Consider the following 26,243-nt stretch of genomic DNA (forward strand, 5'->3'; position numbering starts at 1 on the left):
ACGTGCCTAGTGCCACACTCTGTCTGGAAGCTCCCCCAGTTTGTCACTAACACTGCCAAACCCTGGGAGGAGACACGGGCAGGCTCGCTCTGACTTCTCTGATAAGATATGTCAAATGAACATTCATTACTGTCCCAGGAGCCCTTTCAGAAGGCATTTAAGGAAATGCCACACACTTAGCACTCTTCAGATTTCAGAGCTCAGGGTCATCGTTTTACCCATAAAAGGGCCATTTGTGTGTGTGTCTAAACTGCTAAGCCAATTGCTCTGCTGAGTGGGAATAGGATTGTTGCCTCTGTTTTTGGCACTAATGACTTGTGTGTTTTCTAGACATCATTAAATACCAAAGTCCCTGGCCCTCGATTTGGTCCAGGTATAGTGACTCCTAGGTCTCCAGTCACACTGGGCAGGGGAGGGAGTGGAAGGGTACAATCAGAGCCAGCTAACAGAGGATGTTAATTCTCCAAGACTGCGTTGGCATCTTGCAAACTCATTGTGATTTCCTCATAGCAGCCCCATCCAAGGTTTAAGTTGTCGGCGAGGCTGCTGAGTATATGACTGGACTCACAGCATCCTGAAATCACCCCAGAAATGAAGCCAAGAGCAGCTTCACTTATCTCGCGTGAACTTTTGGTTGCATGTTGATTAGGCAAAATTATGAGTCATTTAAATACCTGATTACAAAGACTCTTACTGTTTACGTGGCAAACCAATCCTTTGGATTTTCATTTCATATTTTATGATTCATAAGATCTAGAGTCAATACTAATTATATCTTTTAGAAGGCATGCATTATTTATCATCCTCATTGCCAGAATAATAAAGGCCAAGACAGACCTTTCCATGTAGCCCATAAGGTAGATATTATTAGCCTCAGGTTACTTAGAATGAACTTGAGGCACAGGGAAGGTAAGCACCTTGCCCAGGGTCCACCATCTAATAAATACAGAGCTGGTATGTGAGCCGAGCACCCTATCCTGGCAACGCTCTCAACCGCGGCACCGGACCCCTCTCATAGGAATGTTGCTGTTCGGCGTTTACGAGAGTGCTCGGTACCTGCCAGGCACCGAGCCCAGGGCTCCACATGGATTGTCTCCTTTCACCCTCGAGATACCTGTATGGGTTAGGCACTATTAATTTCATTTTCCAATGGAGGAATCTGACCTTGGAGAAATGATGTAACTGGGTTTGAGCCAAGGGCTCATGTCCCCTCTCCTCAGTCCCCTGCCGCTCCTTCTCCAACCTGGAGTGAAGGCTTTCCGAGTCTGTCCATGTGACAGTTCCCTCAGTGCCCACTCCTGTCCACTCTGCCAAAGTCCCTTTGCCATGTAAGGTAACATGGATCAGCACGTGGATCAGCATGTGATTCCAGGATCAGCCCGTGGATCAGCATGTCAACATCTTTGGAGGCCATCATTCTGTCTACCACTACCACCTTCCATGTCAACCCTCTCTCATGTCAACCCCATGTGATCCTTCAGCTGGTCTCCTGCTTGAATCTTCTTCTCTCTCTCCTGCCTCCTCCAAGGCAGCCGGAGTGATCTGTTACTTTTTTTTTTTTTTAATGTTTATTTATTTATTTAGAAAGAGAGAGAGAGTGCAAGCGGGAGAGGCAAAGAGAGAGGGAGAGAGAAAATCCCAAGCAGGATCTGAGCTGTTAACACAGAGCCCAATGTGGGGCTTGATCTCACGAACTCATGACATCATGACCTGAGCCAAAATGAAGAGTCAGATGCTTAACCAACTGAGCCACCCAGGCATCCCCAGAGTGATCTTTTAAAATATAAATATGTTCCTTCACACCTTGTCCATACCTTCCTGAGGCCGTGCTCTGACCAGGTCACTCTCTGTCCTCCTTTCCCACAACTATCGCCTCACTCCCTTTGCCCCTGCCACACCAGTCTCCTTGCTGCCTCTCCAAGATGCTGAGCACAGCCGTGTCACATCACAGAGGCTTTCCGTTGCCTGCTCCCTCTGCCTGGGACACTGTTCCCTTGATATTTACATGGTTCTGTCACTCACTCCATTCAGGTTTCTCTGATAGAGTGTCCTTTATTCATCCGCACACCACTCTCTCCTCTTAGTGTGGTTAGTTTTCCTCAGAACATTTCTGAAGTTATATTGTAGATTTCCCTGCTTTTCATGTCTCTCTCCCTTCCCTGGAATGTAAGTCTTGTTCTCTGCTGATCCCCAGGACCTGGGACAACGCTTGGTGAGAAGTGTGTGCCCGATACTTGTACCAGGAAGGATGGAAAGGAGGGAGGGAGGGAGGAAGGAAGGCAGGCAGGCAGGCAGACCAACAGGCCTACAGACATACAGACAGACAATGGGATTGTGAAAAAGGAAGAAAGGCATGGTGGAAGAAACTGACTTAGTTGATTCCCCTTTTTATGGTTGTATCTGAGGTCTTATCCCTTCAGAAGGATGATGATCCAAGTACCTCAAAATGAAAGAAATCACTTTTACTCTTTTAATTGCATATTATTTATAATGCAGTTAACCGCCGCCCCCCCCCCACATTGAAATAGCCCCACTCAGGTACAAGCTTCCACCAGCACAAACCTGTTACTTGATATTATTACATCTGCCACCTAGAAGCTGTGTGGAAGCTCTCTGTGTCTCACTCTCCTTGTCTGTAAAATGGGTATAATAATGCAGCCCGTATAGGGCTATTAGGAGGATTACATCAGTTAATGCTTGCAAATCACTTAGAAGGGATCCAGGGACAGAATAAGCATCATGTACATGTTTATAAATTAAAAAAACCAACATTTTACCCTTAAATTCAAGCTATTTTCTCTAACACTCCATTCAAACCTTTATTTAATTTAGAAAGACATTTGGAAACATTCAGCTTTTTACTTAAATCAGTCTGTTTCTGCTTTCTTACAAATCAGGAAAGCCCTAGTTCATATTTCTGTTAAAGTAAAATGGCAAAGTGTATCTTTGCCCGTTTTTTTTTTTTTTCTTTCTGACAATGGTCATATTCTTACCAAATGTCTCTTCTAAGGACTGGGGCTGTTAACGACATTTTCTAAAATAATGGGATTATCAAGTTTAGGATTTCACTTGCTCAGACTGTTTTACTTCAATCCTTACGACTGCCCTGAAGTCATCCTAAAAGACACTGTCATTTGCCCGGCTTTCCAGGGTGCTGGGGTTTGAAATCTGACACTTCGTTTGCTGCTTGCCTCACCACCTTGGAAAGGCTGCTTCCCCCTTATTAAGGAAAAGGCTGCTCCATTTGTTTTGGCTCCAACCAACCTAACAGTGTCTTTAATTCAGCGACGGGCTGTTTTCCTTGGAAGTTGGAGAGTCCAGTGGTTTTGGGTCAAGCTCGAATTCTTGATGGTAGTTCCAAACTGGAAGTCAAATGACTTCCCTCAGCAGTGGTGGAGGCAAGAAAGTGGGGCCAGCGTTGGAAAGTAGATTTTGAGTATTGTAGGCTATTCATAATGGTGCCTGATGAAGTACAGTCTAATGCTGTTCGAGGGTGATATGGACAAATCATTTCATTATTCTGATCAAATGCATGGTCCTGAAACCTGTATTTGTTTTGATAGAAAGCAGTTTCAAGCTAATCCTAGGAGTCAAGAATAGATTGAAAGATTACCTACTGTATACAGATGCAGGACAGATCTTTTCAGGGGAGATCAAGTGAAGGCCATGCTAGAAGGACTAAAGGCTGGATAGACATTGGTCAGAGGAAGTTTCAGGTTGGGAGAGAGAGAGAGATAGAGAGAGAGAGATAGCTCATGCCCAGGGAGGGGGTTCATTGGCCCAGTGCCTTTTCTCTGCCAAGAGCTGTGATTTGGAACAAAGGAAGGCAGCTCTCAGAGCCAATGGCAAGCAGCTTGGGCAGCTGTTGTCTAGGTCAGGGGCACGATGAGGCTACACATGAGTTCTCCAGACTTCCCTCACTCTTGCATTAATAACCAAGGTGAGCTCCCTGGATCTTGGAGATAAATCTTTTCTCTTGTCTCTCTCAATTGTTCTGATATTCTAGGTTCCAGAGCAGAGAATTTTTTTTTTTTAAACCAGAGGTCCATGGATCTTCTCAGGGTATCCATGGAAGAATTAAAAAGGTTCCTGAAAGCTCAGAAATTGCCCACAAAATGTTGTATGCATATGCATTTCCCTGGGAAACATCCTCTACCTCCTACCAGATTCTCAAAAGGATTCTGTGATTTGCCCTCCCGAAAAGCTTGGGATCACTGTTCAAGATGGTAACATATATCACTTTAGAACACTTTGCACTTTTGTCTCTTTCAATCTCTCATGATATGTGCAGACTTTGGCAAAGCCAAAGTGTTATGAAAAAGTTTGCACAGCATCAAAAGACCTTGGATAGCAAACTCTAGTGGTAAGGGTAGTCGAGAGCCTTCACGAGCAGCTCTAGTCTGAAGGGCCATATGGGCAGACGTAGTGTCTTAGTCAGCTGTGAGCTGCTATAACAAATGACCATAAGGTGCTTAAACAACAAACAACGTTTCCTTACAGTTCTTGAGGCTGAAGTCCAAGATTAGGGTGCAGATAGACTGCGTTCCTAGTGAGGAACCTCTTCCTGGTTTGCAGATGGCTGTCTTCTTGCTGTGTCCTCATATGGTGGAGAAGGAGAGGAAAGCAAACTCTCTAATGCCTCCTGTTCTAAGGGCACTAATCCCATCACAAGGGCTCCACTCTCATGACCCAATTACTTCTCAAAAGCCCTGTCTCCATCACATTGGAGATTAGGGTATCGATATATGTATTTTGGGGGACACAAGCGTGCAGTCCATAGTACCTGGGGATGGCCCAAACAAGCAACTCAGGAGCCTTCACTCGAACACAGGCACATCCAGGCAAAACATATCCAGACTGATACAGGTATCAATGAATAAATAGGATTATGCTCATAATAATAAAACTATTCACTGACCACCTACAATATGTCAGGAGCTTTGGATACCTTACCTCATTTGATGGTCACAATAATCTCATGAAATGGATACTATTATCTTTCCCATTCTACAGATAAAATAACTTAAGCTCAAAGAAGTCAAATAAATTTCTCAAGGTCATTATGTAGTAGAACTGGTATTTAAGGCCAGGGTTGTCCAACCCATGCTTCCTCCCAACTTAAGTAGCTTTGTGACATGCCAACAACCATCATGGCAGCCTGAGGGATGCTGATTAATTTAAGGTGTCCTTCAGGGCTCTGATTTTATGATTTTTAAAGTTAACTGAAAGAATCACAAATCAAGCAATCAATTTGTAAGTCACACACTATGTTAGGAATTAGGAGGGATAACCAATTTTCTTCCCAAAGGGACCGCCAGGCATACCCTGAGGGGCTGGGATTTCTGGAACTCTGTGGAGTTAACAAGAGGAGACTTGGAAAGTTAGAAAAGCGAGGGGGAGGCTACATTCCAGACATAGCATATGGTATGAGAAAGCACCAAATTTGGAGTGGGACAAACAGATGAAGAAGGTGTCAAGTTCTCTGGGGAGGAGTAGAGAGTAGGAGAGGCTATACACAGGGTAAAGCTTTGACAAGATGCTGGGGTGACTTAGCTGAGCCTCAAATAAAGGAGAACCATCCCAGAAGCCGAGGGGCCTCCCCTCCCCCATCCTAACAAAGGGAAATTTCCACAAGACAAGGGGGGACCGAGTCCCAGATGGAAGCTGACTGCCTGTTCTGTAGGGAAGTCTTCGCTTCTAGCAGAGAACTCTCCAGTCGTAGGAAAACCTATCTGAGTGGCAAGGACTTGTCCATTTGCAAACCATGGCCCACTGAGGGCTTGACTCGGAGACGAGTGGACAGTAAGGAGTTAGAGGAGGAGAGTGGTAATTGAGTGGGAAGAAGAGAAATCACAAAGGACTGAGAGAGGGCGGTGGCTGAGTCCCAGCACAGGCAAAACCATCTTGTATCCGTTATGGGTACATAACACTTAATGCAACTCAGATTATGAATGCAACAACCTCCTTCTCCTCCACCCCCTATCCTAAGAAAGTTGCCCCGGAGGGAACACGTCTGGAATGGCACCGCCACGGAAGGCAAGCTCAACTTTGCATCAGAAGCAGCCCTGCCAGCCTCCCCGCTACTTTTCCCATGGGGACAGACACTGCATTCTTTGGGGGAGGCCTGGAGAGCTGCTGAGTGTCCACTACCTGAAGGGCTGGGCCAGGCGTGGGAGCTCATGAGAGTCGGGAACCGCTTTCTCCTACACACAAGATCTAACGTCTTGTTGGGAGCTCACATGCTTCTCAGAAATGGAGGGCACATCTGCTCTAATGAAAACATGTCCCCTTGTGAAGTCACATGGACTCCATCCTCGGAGCCTCCAGAGGGGCGATCTTCCCTGTGCTGGAGCTCCCCCAGTGCTCCTGGCTCCCAGTCAAGCATCCGCCTCTGTGTTGGCTCTTTTTCCACCTCCACCTCCCCAAGTATGCCTTCCCCTCTAGTGGGTTAAATTTAGCTCTGAATGAATGCAGAAAGGAGAACACATTCATGTAAACACAGATCAAGTAGCTTTCAAATATAGGCTCGACACATACAATTGGCACAAAAGATCCAAGCTTTTCTGTTTCCTTGTCTCCTCTTTCTCTCTGCTTTTCCTGTCTTATCGTCAGACCCCTACACACTTTTCTGCATTTAGTGAAGCTAGTTAAATATATAGCTTGGAATGTGGGGCTGTTTGTCTTTGGACCGGAGAAAGCAGAATCACTTGAGTGATTGAGGAACATCAGGAGTCAATGAGAGTCCTAGGTGGTGGTGATCATTTTCATTTATTGATTTGATGGTCTTAGAAGCCCATCAGAAACTTGGAAGCCTCTTTTGTCTCATGTATTAACAGGGTTTTTTCTCCCGTGGACCAAGCCTGTGGCTGCTACAATGTTGCACAGATCTGCAAATATTTCCCCGCTGACCAGTCATTATGTCCCTAAGTCCCTAACTTTGAGGTCACCCCTTTCCCTGTAGTCCTTCACACTCACAGAGCATTTATAGTTCTCAGAATACTTTTTCATTCATGAGTTCCTTTCATCTTTATAAGAACCTTGTGAGGTAGTTAGCTGTCCCTCTTCCCAGTTTACAAACAGAAAGCCTCAGTGCAGAGAAGTTAAGTGACTTGCTTGAGGTCACACAATGAGTGGCAGAGTTAAGATTAGGACCTAAGATCGACACTTTTTCTTACGTTCTTTCCACTCTACCTTGAGCTGCTTTGGGGAAAGGCACTTTGTCTAGGGGGCCCCATCTGGGAGAGTTGGATTTCGTAAACATTTGCTAGCGTATGGAGGGTGAGTAATCATGTGAGATTGAGACCCCAGACCTTCCAAAGGGCATCATGTGGGCTTAGCATCTAAACGTGGTAGGGGCTGAAGCTAAGCTTTCCCAATATGATTACTCATTCTCCAACCAGGAGAGCACACAGGACTGAACTGATAGGCCATTGTCGCTTCTCAGCCAGCACCACAGGACGTCTCTCTCGTGTCAGTAGTGCTGACTTCCAGAATGTGTACAGCATTATCGAGTCATGGCTAACAATGAAAGTGTCGACGGCCACACTGCAACAAGGGATTCCAAGCTGACAGGGCACATCGTGATCATTGTACTAAGGCAAACTAGACTGGCCCATAAGCTCTCTGAGAAGCCAATGACCCAATTGTGTCTGCTGGCATTACATAACCAGACTGGCCTTCCCAAAGACTTTTTCCCTTTGTAGCTAATTTGTACCTAAACCTAGAATCGACTCCACCGAAGAGCACCTTTAATACCTACGTATGTAGCTCTCTTCCCAAACATCCCCAAATCAAGCTTGTTTTCCATCTTTTCCTAGGACTTCATCCATCTCTTCTTAAGCATTTCCTTCTCATTCCTTCTTATTTATAATTATTAAATTGATTCAGTCCAAAAGATATGACTGTAAGTGTCTATGAATCGTTAAAAAAAGAGCCTGGTAATGACGTTTCTAGACAATAAATGACAGAGCAGAATCCCCCTCTATGAGAAAATACAAGTACCAACTAATGTGAGGAATTTTAAGAATAATAATAATTCACCCCCTTTCTTAAAAAAAATGCCTACATAAAAGGATGGATAAAACCAAGTCACTCACTTGGTCCCATCTATGACATTATTAATGAAGCAACATCGGGTTGAGTAATTAGGACCTACTGGTTCTGGAGCAGCTGCTGTGGTCACTCTTTTCAGTATTTTATGCTGATGCCCTGATTTCTCACAACACCCCTATGAGGTTAAAGTTATCATCCCACGTTAAAGAGAAGGAAAGGGCACCTAAAAGAATTCAAAGGGTGTAGTCGATGAATCTCTGGGCCGGGATTCACACTTGTCCATAGAGTTCATGCCTTTTTTCTGCGTAACACCCACCTACTACTTCCTAATCCCACTTTTCAAAACTGTTATCAGTAACAGGATTATTATGAGCCAACATGTGAGTATCAAGCAAGACAAATGTAGAATGATCCTTAACTACCCTGCTCTAATTCCCATATACCTTCCTTATACCACTTCATTTCCTCTCGTGAAATGATGCTGACCCACAGCATCAGTCAGCTGACATGTCCAGAGTGAACCAAGAGAAAAGGAAGCCATCAAACTAAGATACTAATGTTCACTTCTAGATAGATTTCCAACTGCTCATTTTGAATCTACCATGTACAGAGCCTAGTCAACATATATCTTAAGTGACATCCAGCCTAATCTTGGTTGGTTCTGTTTTCTAACTTCTCTTTCTTGCCCCATGGAAACTCTCTAGATGAATCTATCATTCGAATCACATAGAGAAACACAGCACATACTTGAAATCCCATCAACTTTCCTAAATTGTTCACAACCAAAGGAGCCAAAAGCCTCCAACCACCGTTCCCCTCCTTTTGATTCTGTGCAGAGCTACCACATATGTTTTGAATGACTACATATTCTACAAGACCCTAAAAGGCAAAAGAGAGCTCATATGAATACAAACACTGTGGAGGACCCGGGCATTCCTTTTAAAATTACTTTTGTCAAGAGAAAGCTTCAGGTTACTCTGAAATTTCACGCTCCTAGCTTCCACTTAACAAGACTTTAACTTTTACTCACTCAACGGGTCTTGGCAAGTCATTTCCCTCTCAGTTTACAGGGCTCCTGTTTTCCCCCCAGGGGAGTAGGCTATGTTCATCTGTGGTTCCCAAAGGACTCATGCTCTAAAATAGACTGAAACTTTTATTAATAAAACATCTATTTTGCAAATCTAGCATTCCGTATTCTCTCCATGTAATGCTTTGGAATGCAGCATCTATCAAAAAAACCATTAAACAATACGGGTAGTGCTTACACAACACAATTTAATATCCCAGCATGAACTAGTGATTCGTTACACACATTCTGCACCATTGTAATAGATCTTTCCAGATTGTAAATGTGTGGAAGACAACAAGTCACCAATATTAGCACTGGACTATGAATTCTTTGTGGTATCAAGCCATAGCCTAATGTTTAGTACAGAATAGCTACACAATAAAAGTTTATGAAAGAAGTGGCATAATTTGGGTTAGAAATGTCTGTGTTTGTAATGGATTCAATGATTTTTCAAATTCTAAAATGTAGAGATTTGAAGGCAGCCATGCTGTGAGAGAAGATGTTTTCCCTCTGCTCTGTGGCCAAGCATCAGCCATTCATTTCACAAGCCTTCCTGTTTCACTTAGGATTCTTAGTGACAAGCAATAGAAACTGATTCCAGTTGATAGGAGCAGAGAAGGCAGGAACTGAAAGTGTATTCACAGAATAGCCGAGAAGGCTAGAGAAGGGGGCTTGGACAATGGGCAGGACCAAAGGTGAGCTACCAGCCTGAAAGAATTCTGGGATGCTGTGTCTTCAAGATCCTTGGCAGATGCTCATGCCTGACTGAGCCCAGATTGCATGCCATATTGTCGCTTCTGTGGGATCTGGGGAAGCAAGTGTCTGGTATTTCCCAGGTTCTATGATGAGAAGTGGCTCTCAACTCTCACTATGGCTTGTAATATGGGAATTCCCCAAAGAGGAAAGGGGTTTGCAAATTGGGCATCCAAACAACATCAGTCGGCTACACCTCCACCTGGACAAAACCCCAGGGTTCAGCATTCTGAATCTCATCTCTCCTTTAACTTTTTGCCATACCTGCCTTGACAATCTTCAACGCTGAGTAAACACACAACCAGTGTGTATCATGGGTCTTAGGTAGTTAGAAACCACTGAGGAGGCATACACAATTGGTCACGAATCTTTTGTCTATTTCTAGTAAACTCCGTACAGTGGTTCTAAACCCATCCCTAACCCCTACCTCACCCCATAGGAATTTATTTCTGTATATGTTCAGGGAAATGTGCTCCAGGAAATTTTGATGCAAACTTCTGGTTGGGAACCATGTCTCAATATTTCCCATTTTCTACAGCTTCTTTACAAATCATTTCTGTTCTCTTGAAGTCCCCCACCCCACCTCCACCCCAATGATCCTTCCATTAGGTGGGAAAACGAGGCCACGTGTCACACACTCACTCAACTTTTCTCTCCTTCATCTTAAAGTTTCTTCTTGTTTCTACCCATTCCATCCTCCTGCCCTGCTTAATTACTCCTTCCTTCCAAGGCTACCAGTGCTCATGGTCTAATCTGAGACTTAATACTTATTTTCCCTTCTGATTGTGTCTTTGGCCTCACTTTCCTGATGCCAAAATTCCCTTCATTCCCGAAACATTTCAAGTCTTATCTGACCTAATGACCCTTTAACTTGACCCTGCTTCCCATAGACCACCTTCCTGTTCCTCCAATCACCTTCATCTTTCATATCCAAAGATCTGAAAGGAGTGGTTTATACTCATAGATGCTTTCCCTTTACTTTTCATTCGTTCTCAACTCCCTATAATCACTTCTGGGCTGACTTTCCACACACACACATTACTGTCCCAATGTCACCTATGGCTTCCTGACTGCCCAAGCCAATAGCCTCTTCTTAGTCTGCATCCTTCTTGACCTCTCAGAAGCATCTGACCCTTGTGAAAACCCCTTTTATCCTGTTGTGGCCTTTGGTACAAACACCCCTCCTGATTTTTCCTTCTGCTTCTCAGATGATATTTCTCAGACTCCTTTACTGGGCTTTCTTTCCTCCTCCTTCCCCTCTTCCTCCTCCTCCTCCTTCTTCTTCTTCTGAGAGAGAGAGAGAGAGAGAGAGAGAGAGAGAGAGAGAAAGAGAGAGCATGAGCAGGGGAGAGGGGTGGGAGGCAGGGAGGGAGGGAGAGAGAGAGAGGGAGAATCTTAAGCAGGGTCGACACTTGGCACGGAGCCTGACATAGGCCTCCATCCCACGACCCCGGGATCATCACCTGAGCCAAAATCAAGAGTCGGATGCTCAACCACCCAGGTGCCACTCTTCTCTTCTTGTTCTGTTTTCTCACTCTGGCCATTCTCATTTCTTTAGCTATAACCTCAAAATAGATGACACCCAAATTTATATCCCCAATCCTGATTCTTTTCACCTGTGATTCAGAGTTTTCCAACTGGTCATTTCCAACAGGTGACCAGGCTCTTCTCCCATCCCATCTCCCTTCTTTACTCCTTTAAAAAAATTTTTTTGTGGTAAAATATACATGACATGAAATTTACCATTTAAACAAATTTTAAATATACAGTCCAGTTCTTATTCATTACTTGCTTATTACAGGGGTCTGCTCCCCGTCCCCCCCCCCCCCGAACCAACCGTATCACTTGCTGAACCTGTGCTGAGTGCTAAAGAGCATGGGCTCTGGAGAGTCTGATCTGAGTTTAAATCTCAGCTTTATGGCTCTGGCTGAGTCTCTCAACCTCATGGGCCTCAATTTTCTCATCTTGTTACTCTCCACTATTGTTGGGTACACAGTCACTCTGCTGAAGCAATAACAGCTTGGTTTATTTGTGAGCAAACACCCTGGAAAGAACTTGTCCTGTGGGAGCTGGTGCTGGAAGTGAGGAGAAAATGAAGTATTTGAAGAAAGGGATAGATCTCAGCCAGAAAGTAGGAGTTCTGGATATATATTGGAGTGAGAATGTGGAATCTGGCATTGGCTTCGATTTATGACACACACACAGCTCCACCCACACCCGTTATGAAAAGGAAGAGAAAACAATCAATCAGTAAAACTGTTTTGGGGACTAACTTCAGTCTTCGGGCAGAGGAGTAATTGCTCATCAAGTGACAGGTAAAACCTCTGTGAAAGTTGAAAAGGCAATTTAGTTGAATTGCAAGAATTTGCCCAGGAAAGAGGTGATTTGGGGAAATTTGATGTGCATACCTTTTAAAATGCCTTTCAAGTCCTGTGTTTATAGAATCATCAAGGGTCTATAGAGGTCACATTGCCTTTTTTTTTTTTTCCTTCAGTGTTTATGATTTCATTTTATACAGGAAAGCTTACTTATGAATGTTCGGAATTTTAGCAGGTCCCTCCTGAATATTAAGAAGTATTTCTTTTGTTTTTAGCATTTATTTCCTTTTGGACTGGGTCTGATCCATCTTTCACATTCAGCCCAGGGCCTGTCGCAAAAGATGCACTTTAGTACTATTTAAAGAATAGGTGAAGCATTTCAGTGACCAGATCCCACTTGCCCTTTCCAAGACGGCATACGGAAGAAAAGACTCAACGTTGCAGCCCAGAATGTCACAGGATAATGATCAGGACAGATTGCCCTTTACAAAGCACCTTTATATAGTTTATCTCATTAATCACTGAGGACACCCCATTTTTCAGATGAGGAAACTGAGGTTCAGAGCGGTTAAGTGAGCTGCCCACGGTTTCCCAGCTAAGTTGTGAAGCCCCGTCTGGTGGAGCTCCGAAGGCTACAAACTCTCTGCTGTCTTCCTAAGTCGCATTTGGCCTCACAGTGGGGTGGCCTGTTTTGAGCTATACCCTGCCCTCCGTCCACTTGACGTGCGAGGACCTCGCCATCTAAGGCATGTGGGCGAGGCAGCCCTTCCCTACTGGAAACGTCCTCACGTGAAGCCCAAGTATCTGGCATGCGCTAGAAGGCGGCCAGAATACTCGGTGGCCACAGCCCGCACGTCACAGTTCGCGCTCCGGGCCCCGCTTTCTGCCTCAGGCCCCTCTGTTGGCTGGCACTGGCGCCACCTCGCCCTGCCCGGACTCAGCGCGCGTCCACCCCGGAGCCGGCCGTGCGCCCTAGCCTCTCGCCGTGCGCCCTCGCCCCAGGTGCTCACCCGCAAGCGCGCTCCCCGTCCGCGCCTTGGGGACCCCACCTCCCCCGCCGCGACAGCCCGCCGTCTCCTGCCTGCCTAGAGCCAAGGGGGGCGGCGGCCGCAGGTCCCCCACACCCCAGGGGCGGAGCGAGGCGCCGAGACGTCAGGGCGGAGGACCAGCGCGGGGCGGGCGCGCCCTCCCGGCGGCTGCCCGTGGCCCACGTCCCCGACTGGCGCGGCCGCCGGCGGCCGGGAGCTGTGCAGTTAGCGGCGGCGCTGGGGCGCAGCCAGGCGGGCGGGGGCCGGAGGCTGAGCCGGCGAGCCAGCCGCGCGCACAGCTCTGCCCGCCACCCCAAGAGCGGATCCCCGGCCGCCCCTCGGCTCTCCCCGGGCTTCTAGCGCAGCCCCTCGGGGTGCCCATCCATTTCCTCAGGTCACTACAGCGTGTGTTTTGTTTTTCTTTTTCCCCTCCCTGTGTGCCCTTCTCCAGGATGGCAGAGGCGGAATTGCACAAGGAAAGGCTGCAAGCCATAGCAGTAAGTCCACTTTCATTTTATTTTCTTGCTCTATTGTCTGGGATGGAAGGGGACCCCGAGTGTTTTGGGGCCATCGACGTTCCGGCACAGTAGCCGCAGGGCATGTGTTTGGGGGATAAAAGTCTGTCAAGGCTCAGCTACGTTGCCGTTTCTTTTATTACATCTGTAGACAGAAACCCCCAGGGCGCGCTTTGGGCTGGGGATTTGAATGTGGAAGATTGGCTTAGAAATAAAATGCTTGCTACTGGGCTTTGGGAAAAGACCGAACAGACGCATGGGGGTGGGCTTGGGGGGAAGGGGCGATTCCTGGAATATTATCACCCAGTGATCCGTACTACTCTGACTGCATACCCTGGAGAACCAAGGGAACGGCGACCTGAACGGTGGCTGCCACCCTTCTTGTGGAAGCTGTTCGGTCTCCTAAGTGGGAAACCAGCAGTCAGCTCCACTGCCAGCCACGCGGTAGAAACCTCCTCCTGAAACCGGGGCGTTAATTTCCCCTGTGCTGTTTGATATTGACAAGGACGCTGGCACAAGCCTCCATCCTGGCAGGATCTGGGGACTTCTGCTGACGACTGGGTCCTGGGCATAATGTTCCAAGAGAGCATCCTTCTTAAGGGGGTGGATAATCTGAAACCTGTTTTTAGTATACAAAGGCACAACCAGTTTTGGCAAAGTTTACATGCACTTTCAGAAAAGTGTACCCTCGTGCATCTTGAGTACAAAAGAGAACTTTCTGGGACTGTGTAGATTTGAGCAATCTTGCCACAGTGTTGCCAATGATCCACAGATGTGGTATTTTCACTGGAGCCACCACAGCTGGATTATATATTTCCTTTGCAGATGAGGGAATGATTACTGCTGCTATATGAAATAATAACAATTAAAAGAGAAGGTCTGTTAACATATTGGCATAAAAGAGTCTCCAGACGTTCTTCTACCTAAGTAGCTTTTTTTTTTTTTTTTTGTCCAGGAGTTCTCTGGAAACACATATAAATTTGTTGGAGAAACGATGTGTAATGTTTTGGAAGCAAAGTATATTAAAGTGTTTTCAAAATCCTTTGGACAGGTTCTTCATAGGGAAAATGCATACAGGCCCTTCTCTTTAAAAGAAGCATTTGATATGGTTTCCGTAGCACTGAGAACCTCTTTATCAACGACTTCAAATCTGAAATGTCTTGGAGATTTTACCACTGAAGTGAGAGGGACATTTGTTGGCCATGTTGAAATGCTATGGTTTTTTTTGCCTGTTGGGCAATCTTTGAACTTGGTCTTCAGAACTCAGGAAAGTTTTTTTTTTTTTCCTTTCCCTTTCCCTCTGTGCATGTGTAACCTGATGGTTAATGAAGTTGTTTGTGGTTTCTAAACCTAGTGGCAAGGCAGTGTGGCCATCGTGTCACGAACTTGGTAAGAATGGAGATATTCAGTTATTGGTGCCAAGTAGTTGGTGGGTGTTTTATATAAACTGAATAATAGGCTGCTTTAACGGCCCATGAAGTGACTGCTCCAGAGAACGTTCAGTTGCTCCCATAGGCTGTGGGAAGGTTTCCAACAGTTGTCACATTTTCTGCTTTTGCGTGACCAGCTTTACTGGATGCCTGAGGAACAGCTGAGCTCTATGAGAGGTCTTGCTCTCTGAACAGGGAGCCAGTAGCAGCTCACGCTGGGGTCACCCCTTTCCAAATGGGGTTGGGTGATCCCAGCAGGGGCCAAGTGGATTTTCAAGAAAGATCCAGCCAGTAGTTTGGAATTCTCTTGACTATATGATTAGTATACACACAAATACTTGTGCATATTCAGTTGTGGAATTGAGTTTGTCCTGTACTTAGGAGGATGTTGATGATTCTCATGAACATATCAGCCTCAATTAATGTATGCGTTGTTATTGGTTCAGATACTCTCAGTGAAATGACTGTGTGTGTGTGTGTGTGTGTGTGTGTGTGTGTGTACGAGAGAGAGAGAGAGAGAGAGAGAGAGAGAGAGAGGGAGAGAGAGGGAGAGAGAGAAAAGGGAGGGGTCAGTGGGTCTTGAGACCATATCAATAAATCATTCTATGCTACACTTTGGCCTAGTGCACACTCTCCAAATTCGGCAAACCGTGCCTCTCTCTGTCACCTTCCTAGAGTTCTCAGGGAACCTTCGGGAGCTCACAAGCCTGCCTCCGGAGCCTAGCGGTCCTGAAGTATGTCTGGAGATGTGAAAGAGGAAGAGAATAAGTCCCTCTCTCTTCACCAACTTGGGCTACTCTCCAAGAGGCAGAGCAGACAGATGAGGATTCTAGTCTGTAGGGTCTTGGGCTGTTGTTAGCCTGGACCACTGTTCCTTTATCTGTTAAATGAGCTCATGAGTTCTACTCATGGGCTGGTTGTAAGGTTTAGATATGATGCAGTTGAAGTACCAGACATGTGGTTGTCATTAGATGATGTCCAGGCAGAGTCCCCACTTCCTATCTGCAGTGCTACCCTGTTCCGTGAGGGTTAGAGACAATATCTCTGAAGCAGGAAGAGTCTGAGCAGCCTTTAAAACTTTGCCCTTTAATTCTGAATAAAGGCCAGGGCTGTGTCCAGCGTCAGTTCCTCTAGTTGCTTTGGACACAGGCCCAGAGCTGCCACTCGAGGATTCATCCATCCATTCATTAGCAGGTGCCCACAGAGCGCCTCCTCTGGGAAGGTACTATCAATACCAAAAAGTCAGTGTCCCCAAGTCTCAGCCATCAGATGGAAGACATTACTTTTTACACACTTACATCCTGAAAGAACGTCCTGTGACCCATTTGTCGCATGGTAGTCTGGGATTTTGTTTTTTTAACCCACTAGAGAATAACGTACTCAGAGACTATGGTACTGTAATTGATTTTTTCCAGTTGAATCCAGAGCCTAATCAACGAGAAAAGATGAATCTCATCCTACTTCCTGACAGAAGAAGAACAAGTCCATCTTTGACAACTGTCTCTACTCCCAGGCACTCCTTCCATCTGTAGGGACACTCCCAAAGCTATAATAGTAGGAGATAGCAAACTGCCTCTGTAGCAGAATTAATGTGAATAATAATTCTAGGGAATTACAGTACAATTGCCATTTATTGAACATTATTCAACAAGGTACTGTGTGATCTGCTTTTTTGTTGTTGTTGTTAAACCTTAAGTTGTTAATAGTCTGGGGGCGCCTGGGTGGCCCAGTCGGTTAAGCGTCCAACTTTGGCTCAGGTCATGATCTCACGGTTGGTGGGTTCGAGCCCCCACATCACTTGGTGTTGACAGCTCAGAGCCTGGAGTCTGCTTCAGATTCTGTGTCTCCCTCTCTCTCTGCCCCTCCCTGCTCGGTCTCTGTCTCTCTCTGTCTTTCAAAAATGAATAAACGTTAAAAAAGATGAAAAAAATCTCATGGAGAAACACACATAAACAGTTACTATGTAGTGCCAAGAGCACTTACGCAAATGAGCACTCCTGTGGAGCAGGTGACCTAACCTCAAGGAGCTGTGGAACATTCTCCAGACGGGAGACCTTGGAGCAAGTCCTGAAGACTGGGCAAGATAAAATATAATCGCCTCCTGGTTAGCAGAAGATATTTATTTATTTGTTTGTTTATTGTTTGTTTATTATGTATTTGGAACCGTTAATAAGAGAAAGGGAAAGCCAAAGGCATGTAGGAGTTAAGTCGGTAGCTGAAGGTGCAAACTCGGCAATAAGACTAAAGTGCATTTTAACACACCTTATGTCATTTAATGCGAGTAAACTGATGAGGTAGGAACTACTGTATTTACCCAGATTTTATAGGTAAAGAGCCCAACATTAACAGATAGTGTCAAAGCCAGGATTTGAACCCACACTTCAGGGCACTGGAGCCCCTGTATTGCTGCCTGGATGACTCCCCTAAATTGCTACCCCTAAGACGGTGGCCCATCTTCTGCTTTTCCTATGAGCACACTGTGCAGGTGGTTTCAACAACCTCAGGGTGAGCCAGCGAGGGAGAAGCAGACTGATCCAGTAGCACTGGGAAAGGCCCAGGCAAACCAGGAGGCCCACATCCTTTTGAGCGTCTTCCAAGCTGGGTTTCAGTGCATGGAGAGATCTGATGTGAGTTCTGACGGAATGAGTAACGCTCCCTTGGGGAAGAAGCTACTGTGTCTCAATGGAAATCAACTTTGAGAGAGGATGTTATGTCTGTGCATCCGGGAGGAAGACGGCCTTCCCTGGACCTGTGGGAAGATAACTAAATGTTTCAGAGGTCGCCTTGGGCCAAAGCCCCCGGAGCCATATGGACAAGGCCTGGGGCCTGTACCAGGGACCAACACGAGCATGTCCCCTTGTGCTAAAAATATGAAAGTCCCATCCAACCTACACAGGCTTTTTAGAGAATTTTGTCATTTAATAAGAACCCACTCTGTGGAATAATAAAAATGGTCTTTTGCATTTGTACACCAGTATGTGATTTATAAAAACCGGCACGTGTTACCTCAATTCTGAGCTGTGTGGGGCAGGTCTCGTTACCTCCACTTTACAAGTGACTCTACAGAGGTATCCAAGCCCACACAGTGAGATGTGGAAGAGACGTGTTGAAGCCAGTCCCTCCTGAATCCTGATGCCTTGTGTTAGTGGCACATCTCGCTTGGAGGGGTGCCCTGATGGGGTCGGGGGAAGCTGCCACAAGGATCTTTTGAGCTAGAGTCCCACAGTCAGGAGGAGAGGGATGAACTTGAGGACATGTGGGCCTGGATGTGCCTCTATGGAATCTGCCCTTTTGGGGATCTCACTTTGGGCTCCTCTGCCTCTTGAGACTTTCACGCAGAGAGCACAGTTAGTGGGCCTGTGGCTCCCACCTGCTCCCATTCTCTGTCCCGAGAAGGCCTGGATGTCGGTGGGTGGCTTAGCCTGGGTGTGCCCTGCACTTGCAGAGAAACACTTTTGGCATTTCCTTGGGTTCATGTCTCCATGCCTCTTCCTGCTGTGGAACGATAAGGGTTAGAGTGTGGAACTAGGGGCAGAGGGGGCCAATCAGCCTGCTTTTGATCCAGGCCACTTAGGTTGGTCTGCATAGCCTGGGAAGAAGTCCTTCCTGCAGTTTACATGTGATCCCCACCCAGTCCAGCTTCCCAAGCCAGGGACCCCTCAGAGGGTTTAGACACTCAAACCCCAAACCCTATAGTAAAACAATGGATTCTTGTGGGGACCATCCCTGTATATGTCCCTTGTGAATCTGTGTCACTGGCAGGTGACAGCAAAGGAATGAAGAAACAAAGATCCTGACCACTCGTTTGTTTCTTCCTCCATCTCAGAAACAAGGGTGATACCGTGCTTCTAAAATTTCAAGTTCAGGCCTAAACGATGGTTTGCTCCGGATACTGGTGCTGAGGAAGTGTTCACCCCAGCTGAATCTGCGGGGCCACCCAGGAGATAGGTGCCACTTTGGGCTCGTTTAGGGTCATTGCCAGGTCTGAGGGTGCCAAGGCAAGGCTTACACAAACATGCGCCAGGGTCATACACCTCTCTGGCCACTTATTTGGACCTCTGAGTATTTCAGGCTTTAGCCTCTTGGGACAAAGAGCAGCTACTCTGGCAAGGGCCCCGAGAAATACAGCAGCCTTCATTAAAAAGTCATTGTTAAAAAAGCCAAGCAGGTGGACTTGTGGAGTATGATTTGTCAATGTTTAGGGGAAACCAGGGCTCAGTATTGGTGCTTGTGCATTTCTTTGGGGCTGCCCAACACTTTTGGGACCCCTGCTGTTGGTCCTTTGAACTACCCTCATTTCATCACTGATCCCCTTTGGGAATATTCAACTCGCTTGACAATAATCACTATTGGTGTGACATCAGTCATCATGTGGTGTGACATTGACTGAGACAGCATATTGGCACTGATGCATGGAGACACTGAACAGTGGCCTCCTGGACTAGCAGTGACTCGCATGGTCTGGTGAGTTATGAGCAGGGATTCTGGTATCCTAAAGCCTTGACTCAAGTCCTGGCTTTTCTGTTAACATCTCTATGTCCTCACCTCACCGTCTCTTGGTTTCCTCATCTGTAAGATGCGGATAATCATAATACCTACCTCATGGAATTGTCGTGAAGGTTATTTGAGAAATTTCATGGGAAATGCCCAGAGCAAAGATATAGAAAGCACCCAAAGTTCTCTGTTTGTATGTGAATCAACAAATGAGAACTCGTGGATCCTTAAACAGAAAATGGACACAAAGAGTGAAAGATGAATTCTACTAACTTCAACATTTTAGCCAAACTGGGAAATTTCAGATGACTATGGTAGCTACTGAGCATTTCCAGTGCAGGAGGATACTACTAATAATGAAAAGGGTTGTGTATAGTGGATAGGAGTTGCAAATTTCAAAGCTCCAAGGGCTAACAGGTAACGTAAAGGAGTGACACAGACTGAGTGGGCAATCGTGAGGACCTGGAAAGCAGACGCCTCTTCGCAGTTAGGACACGGTAAATTTATACCATGTGGGAACATGGAATTTATGTTGTCACATCAACCCATTTTCACCGGAAGCAGGAAATCTGCTTTTCGAAAATGTGAGATCTCCCTTTAAAAGAGAACTAGTTTCAACACTTTTAAAAAATTTGTGGACAAAACAAAATTCCTTTGAGTCCACAGGTTGACCTTGTGTGACCTCCAGCTGTAGGTAGAACTTTGAACTTAACAATGTGCTTTTCTTATGCATGGACTTATTTGGATTTCATAAGGATATTGTGGAAGTAATATTATCAGCATCCCCCTCGGTGTTTTTCACCAGGGCTTTGTGAGTTTGGTGTCCAAATGTTTGGATTGTTGGAAAAATAGTGCATATTTACCGTCTCTTCTGATATTAAGTGAGCTCTTGTAATCATTGACATTATGGTAACCCAGAATATTCACATCTTGGTGAGTGGCTGCTCTTTCAAAATTAACAGAAAAATTGTAGACAATCAGTACCTTGATGTGGGAAATTCCTGTTAGAGAAGAATCTTTAAGAATACAATATTCGAATCTGACGCCCTCACATATATCACCCAGGGTGTTTAGGTGATTTCAATTTATTATCAGCCTCAAGTAATAGACAATATAGGGAGACCCAGCTGGACTTAGAACTTCGTAATAGCGGCAACTGGCATTGGACATAGACATTTTAACAGATATGGTGTAGAACAGTGAATCTCAAACTTTAATGCATTAGGATTATCCAAGAGCTCCTTAAAACACGGGTTGCTGGATCCCGCTCCCAGGGTGTTTGATTCAGCAGGTCTAGGGCAGGGCCTGCTAATTTGCCTTTCTAACAAGTCCCCAAGCGATGCTTTCCCAGCTGCAGCTGCTCTTCTGGGGAGTACAAGTGGAGAATCTCTGGTGAAGGGCTAGATTAATGGTAAAGGAAGATCGTGGCCTGGGTCTTGATCAGTGCCACATTCCCACTGGGACATGTCCGGGAGTTTGTGAGGTGTGGATATCTACAAGAGGCGAAATAGAATAAAAGACCAAATGGGAGCCTACAGAAAGCTCAGTTTGAAAGTGATGTAGTATCTTCGCACACCAAGTGGCTGATCAGGAGGAGGTCTTTGTTTGGGTAGTTGTTTTAATTGATTTAAAGAGAGTGAAGTTTCTATGGGCCACTTGAAGACACCTGTTTGAAGGGTATGCTTCGGATTAGCTGGTTAAAAGCATGGGCTACAGAATTCACGCAGAGGGCCATGCAGTCGGGCAGATACCTGGCCATCCAGTGGGAGGCCTTTGAGAGGGGCACGGTACCTATTACGGCGCTGTGGGTGTACCCCTAATAGAGGTCCCCTAGCAGATCAGGTGATGAGGTTGGGTAGCAGCCTCTCTGGCCCTCACACCCACTTCATCATGCAGCTGCTTCTCACGTGGGCAACTCTAATAGGCTGCCAAAATGAGCCGCAACTGAGACTCATTTAGTCGATGATGGCTATTGTTTCTCCCAAGCCAGTCTGTGCGTACACAGGGCTGGCTTGTCACTGGCCTATCAAAGAGGAGTTTATTCTCACCAAGAGGTCCCAAGAGCTTCCCTCACCCTTACTTGTAGCGCCCATTGTTCGGCCCAACCCTTCATGTGCAGAAGGATTCAGCCTCAGCCAGACTCTTGCCTGTCTCAAAACACAACACACAGCAGCCACGCCGTCCAGGACGCAGCCCAGGAGAACATGGACAGATTGTGGCTGATGGCCGCCCAGCGCGGGATACTTTGCAGAGGAGAGTTCGCACATGAGCGCTGTGGGTTTGGGAGAACATGCACAGCTGAGACCTATTTCTGACAGGAAATGCCAGCAGAAGCAGAGGATTTTGTGGGGTGGTGTGTGTTGGAGGTACATATGCCCTTGGTTAATTCTCATGTCAGTCTTTTCCATTAGTTTCATGTTGAACAAAATCTTCAAAAGGAGATTATTACATATGCGAGAGACAGACAGACAAAGACAACCCGTAGCCTGTTTACATAACACTTGAATGCATAGAAAAAATGCTTGGCGGTGATCTCTGACTCTAGTATCAATGCTTCTATTGCGTCACACGAGCTTAGCTAGAAGATGGGGATAGGGCACCTGGTACCTTTCCCTTGCACAAGATGGAAAGGAAAAGAAAAGCCACATGTGCCCCCAAGATAAAAGCCCTGGTTGTAGGTGAAAAAGACTGTGGGCCAGAGCTCGGAACACATCTTCCTTCCCCACCCACCCCTGCCCTGCAGCCTGTCTCATTACCCTGTGGGCTTCTAGGCTCATGACAGTCTGTGCACTACCAAATGTCCTTGGGGCGTTTGTAAAACCTGCCCTTACCGTTTTGCTGAATTATCCTGGTTTACTGACTATTCTAGGTGGGTGGGATTCTGCCCCCTTCTTCGAAATCATAACCAGTCATCTGAGTATTCGCTTTATTTTTAAATTCAGAGCTGAAACTTAAAACTTTGAGGGTTAGAAAAAAAATGTTATTCTTAAGAGAAAAACATATGCTTGAAAATTTAACCCCTTTGGTGGTAAGCAGGGGGATCTTCTTTCTCTGAGTTTGAGCAAAAACAGCAACAACTTTGAGGCCGGTAACTACCACACAGGGCCTCAGGGTCCAGGTGGCTCTGGTAGTATGTGTGTCCCATATGTGACTTGATAGAGAGGCTGTGATCTGTGAGAGGTGCCTCTTGCTGAGAAGTATAGAGCCCTCTGTGGGGCTCCTGGTTGGTCCGAACACTGAGTTTCTAAGGTCTGACTTGTCAGCTTGGGTTGATAATACCTGCTGCCTCTAATGGGGTGGGGAGTGGTTCAAAAATTTCCTTGTTCCATGGGGACTCTGAGGCATGTAAGATTTGAAAAGTGGAAAGGAATAGAGCAGTTCCTCAAGAAATTAGGAATAGAACTACCATGTGGTCCAGCAATCCCACTTTTGGGTACGTGTCCAGAGGAAGTAAAATCGCTACCTCCAGGAGATATCTGTACCCTTACATCCACTGCAGCATTATTCACTGTGGCCCATATATGGAAATGACCTAAGTGTCCATTGACAGGTGAATGGATAAAGTAAAGGTGGTTTATATAATAATGGCATTTTTATTCAGTCTTTAAAAAGAAGGAAATCCTGACATTTGTGATGACATGGATGGACCTTGAAGACATTATGCTAAGTGAAATAAGCCAGATGCAGAGAGGCAGGTACTGTATGATCTCATTTATATATGAAATAGAGAAAAAAGTCAAACTTATAGTACTGCAGAGTGGAATGGCTTTTACTAGGGACTGGGAGGTGGGAGCAAAGGGGGATATTGATCAAAGGATACAACTTTAAGTTAGAAGATGAGTAAGTTCAGAAGACCTAATGTATAGCATAGTGACTGCAGTTAATAATCATGTGTTACATACTTGAAGTGTGCAGAGTAGATCTCATGTGTTATCATCACACACACACACACACACACACACACAGCACACGCACACACACACACACACACACATACACACACACAAATGGCAGCTATGTGAGACGATGGATGTATTAATTACCTTGATTGTGGTAATCGTTGCACAATGACTATATATATATCAAAACATCATGTTGTACACCGTAAATATATACAATTCTTACTTATCAATCACACTTCAATAAAGCTGGAAAAAAAACGATCAGTTAAAAATCTGAAAAACTTGAAGTTAAATAATGACCTTGAAAGGAAATACTGCTTATCCAGGCAAACAAAAACACACTGTGGGATGGTGACAAGCCTATCCTCTGAGGTCCCCATTTCTCTTTACCAGGTGCTAAACAGGCAGCCTTGTGCATGAACAGTAAAGTCCGGGCATATGTGTTCAATACGTAGCGCTGTTCATCAAATAAAACTCGCAGTAGAAGCTGAAGGATATTTAATGGTGGGATAAGTCTGGTGGGGGTGGGTCAGAAGGCAGAGCCTGGAGGCTCACTGTGGGATATACTGTCTAGTGCCACCAACTACTGGAAAGAAGACACTGGTATCCTGATCACCCCCATCCGTATTCACGCCGGAGTGAGAATAATGGATGCCCCATCAGTATTGGATCTGATAGGGGAGAATGAAGAGAAAGTACTCACTCTGACACCACAGAGGAGGCGAAAGGGAAAGTAATTTCAATTGCTCAGTTACTCCCCCCTCCCCCACTGCCGCCATCATCTCTGTCTGGACATGTCAGCTGCTACTGCCTCTGGATGATTCCAGCTCTCCACCCGTCCTAAGCCTGGGTCCACAGAGGAAAGCTGGAAGCAGACTGGCTTAGCAGTGGACAGGCAGGCATGGAACATCTTCTCTACAGGGAGCCAGGGCACCCTGGGGCTCTGAAAACAAGTAAAATGTGGCAACTTCATCCTGTAGCTTTTTTAAGGGGGAGGGAAGAAGGGTCTCCCAACTCCAGAGGGCTTCCCATTGCCAGACACCCTGCCAAATGCCTGGCATTAAAAACCCAGATGTGTACGGGTGCCAGGTTGACACGGTGGCTGAGCTCTTGGGATTGTGGTCACCCAGAGAGGGCCGGCTTCTCAGGGGCAGGCAGCATTCAACTCTAGTTGATTGGTACTTTGTGAGGATACACGCCCAGGATCTTCTGCTTTTTCAAGAGGACCTGGAAATCCAGCTTTTGAAGGGAGTCTGTTGATGTTTAAATGTTCATAACGATTTAAACACTGTATGGGCCAAACCAAACATGAAGAGATTTTAGCACAGTGTGGGCTGGATTCATTTCCCATCCCACCTCCCTCCCTACCAGCCCCCACCCTGGGCCACCAGTTTTCCACTTCTGCCTTTCACAGCATATTTTATTTAATTGCTAGGATTTTGAGGAGGTGACTGGGTGGTGTTACAGCTTGAAGCTAAGTGAGATGTAGATATGTTTAGGCATGTTGAGCAAATTGGTGGGTGGGCCTGTCAGAAACCCTCCGAGGGGCCCTGTGGGATGGGGACCCTGTAAGAAAGCCATGGTGTTGGGTTAGAGTCAGAACTGCTACGTCAATCAGTTCCTTATGCAGCTTGCTGGATGAACTCGTGAGTTTTCTATAAGACGTAACAACTGAAAGCCCACTTTAAAAAAGAAAATTAACAGAGCAAATGTGACCTTTTTGATGTATACTTCTCTGAATTGTAACACACGTGTAGATTTGTGTAACCACCAACACCCTCAGGATACAGACAGTTCTGTCAGCCTCCAGTACTCTCTCAGGAACCACTGGTGTTGGGCGCCTGGTTGGCCTAGTTGCTTAGGTGTCCGAATCCGGCTCAGGTCATGATCTCGCGGTTTGTGTAAGCAGTTCTCCTTGCACCCAACTTTACTGGAACAAGAAATCCACCCAGTCTTTGGTGCGTGACTCTTTCATAACAAGTACCCCTCCCAGACCTATAACAAATTCTTATTTTCCCCCAATAATTACCTTCTTTTCCAGGCTGGCCCTCTCACTACCACCTCCCAGGGTTATCACATTTAGCAACTAAAAATATAGGATGCCTGGTTATTGCACAGGACACACTTTCATACTAAACAATGATTTGTTTATTTGAAATTCAGATTTAACTGGGCACCCCGTATTTCATCTGACAAGCCCATCACCTTCACACACCTGTTGCCTTCACCACTGATTCAGAACCCGCTTTTTCTAGGGCTGTGTTTGACTCTTCCATTGTGAGTGTGAAGATACTCATTGGTTTTATTGACTGTTTTTGTAAGTTTATTAATTTGGGAGAGAGAGAGGGCAAGCAAGCATGGGGGAGAGGCGGAAAGAGAGGGAGAGAGAGAGGGTCCCAAGCAAGCTCTGCATTATCAGCCCTGAGTGCAATGTGGGGCCCGAACTCATGAACCACGAGATCATGACCTGAGCCAAAATCAAGAGTTGGACGCTTAACCAACTGAGCCACCCAGGCGCCCCAATACCCGTTGATTTTAAATAGTAATATATTTGTAGGGAGATAGGATGCATATTAGAAGGATAAGAGTGCCTCATCAATACATTAATGTGTTTTCAAGAAAGCCACTGGACATATCTTTTCTGGAGAATATGAAATGGCCTAATGTGTGTTGGAAGGAGGA

The 26,243-nt window shown here is 45.9% G+C and overlaps 1 protein-coding gene across 1 annotated transcript in view; it reads left to right on the top strand.

Annotated features, from left to right (window-relative positions):
* Positions 1 to 26,243, top strand: part of PALM2AKAP2 (PALM2 and AKAP2 fusion) — a 448,509-nt gene that overhangs the window by 102,994 nt on the left and 319,272 nt on the right. Inside the window, 1 exon segment of the mRNA XM_043566474.1 lies at positions 13,672 to 13,717. Within this exon segment, the coding sequence (XP_043422409.1) occupies positions 13,672 to 13,717 (46 nt within the window).

The sequence above is a fragment of the Prionailurus bengalensis genome, chromosome D4 (assembly GCF_016509475.1).
Source record: "Prionailurus bengalensis isolate Pbe53 chromosome D4, Fcat_Pben_1.1_paternal_pri, whole genome shotgun sequence".
NCBI lineage: Eukaryota > Metazoa > Chordata > Mammalia > Carnivora > Felidae > Prionailurus > Prionailurus bengalensis.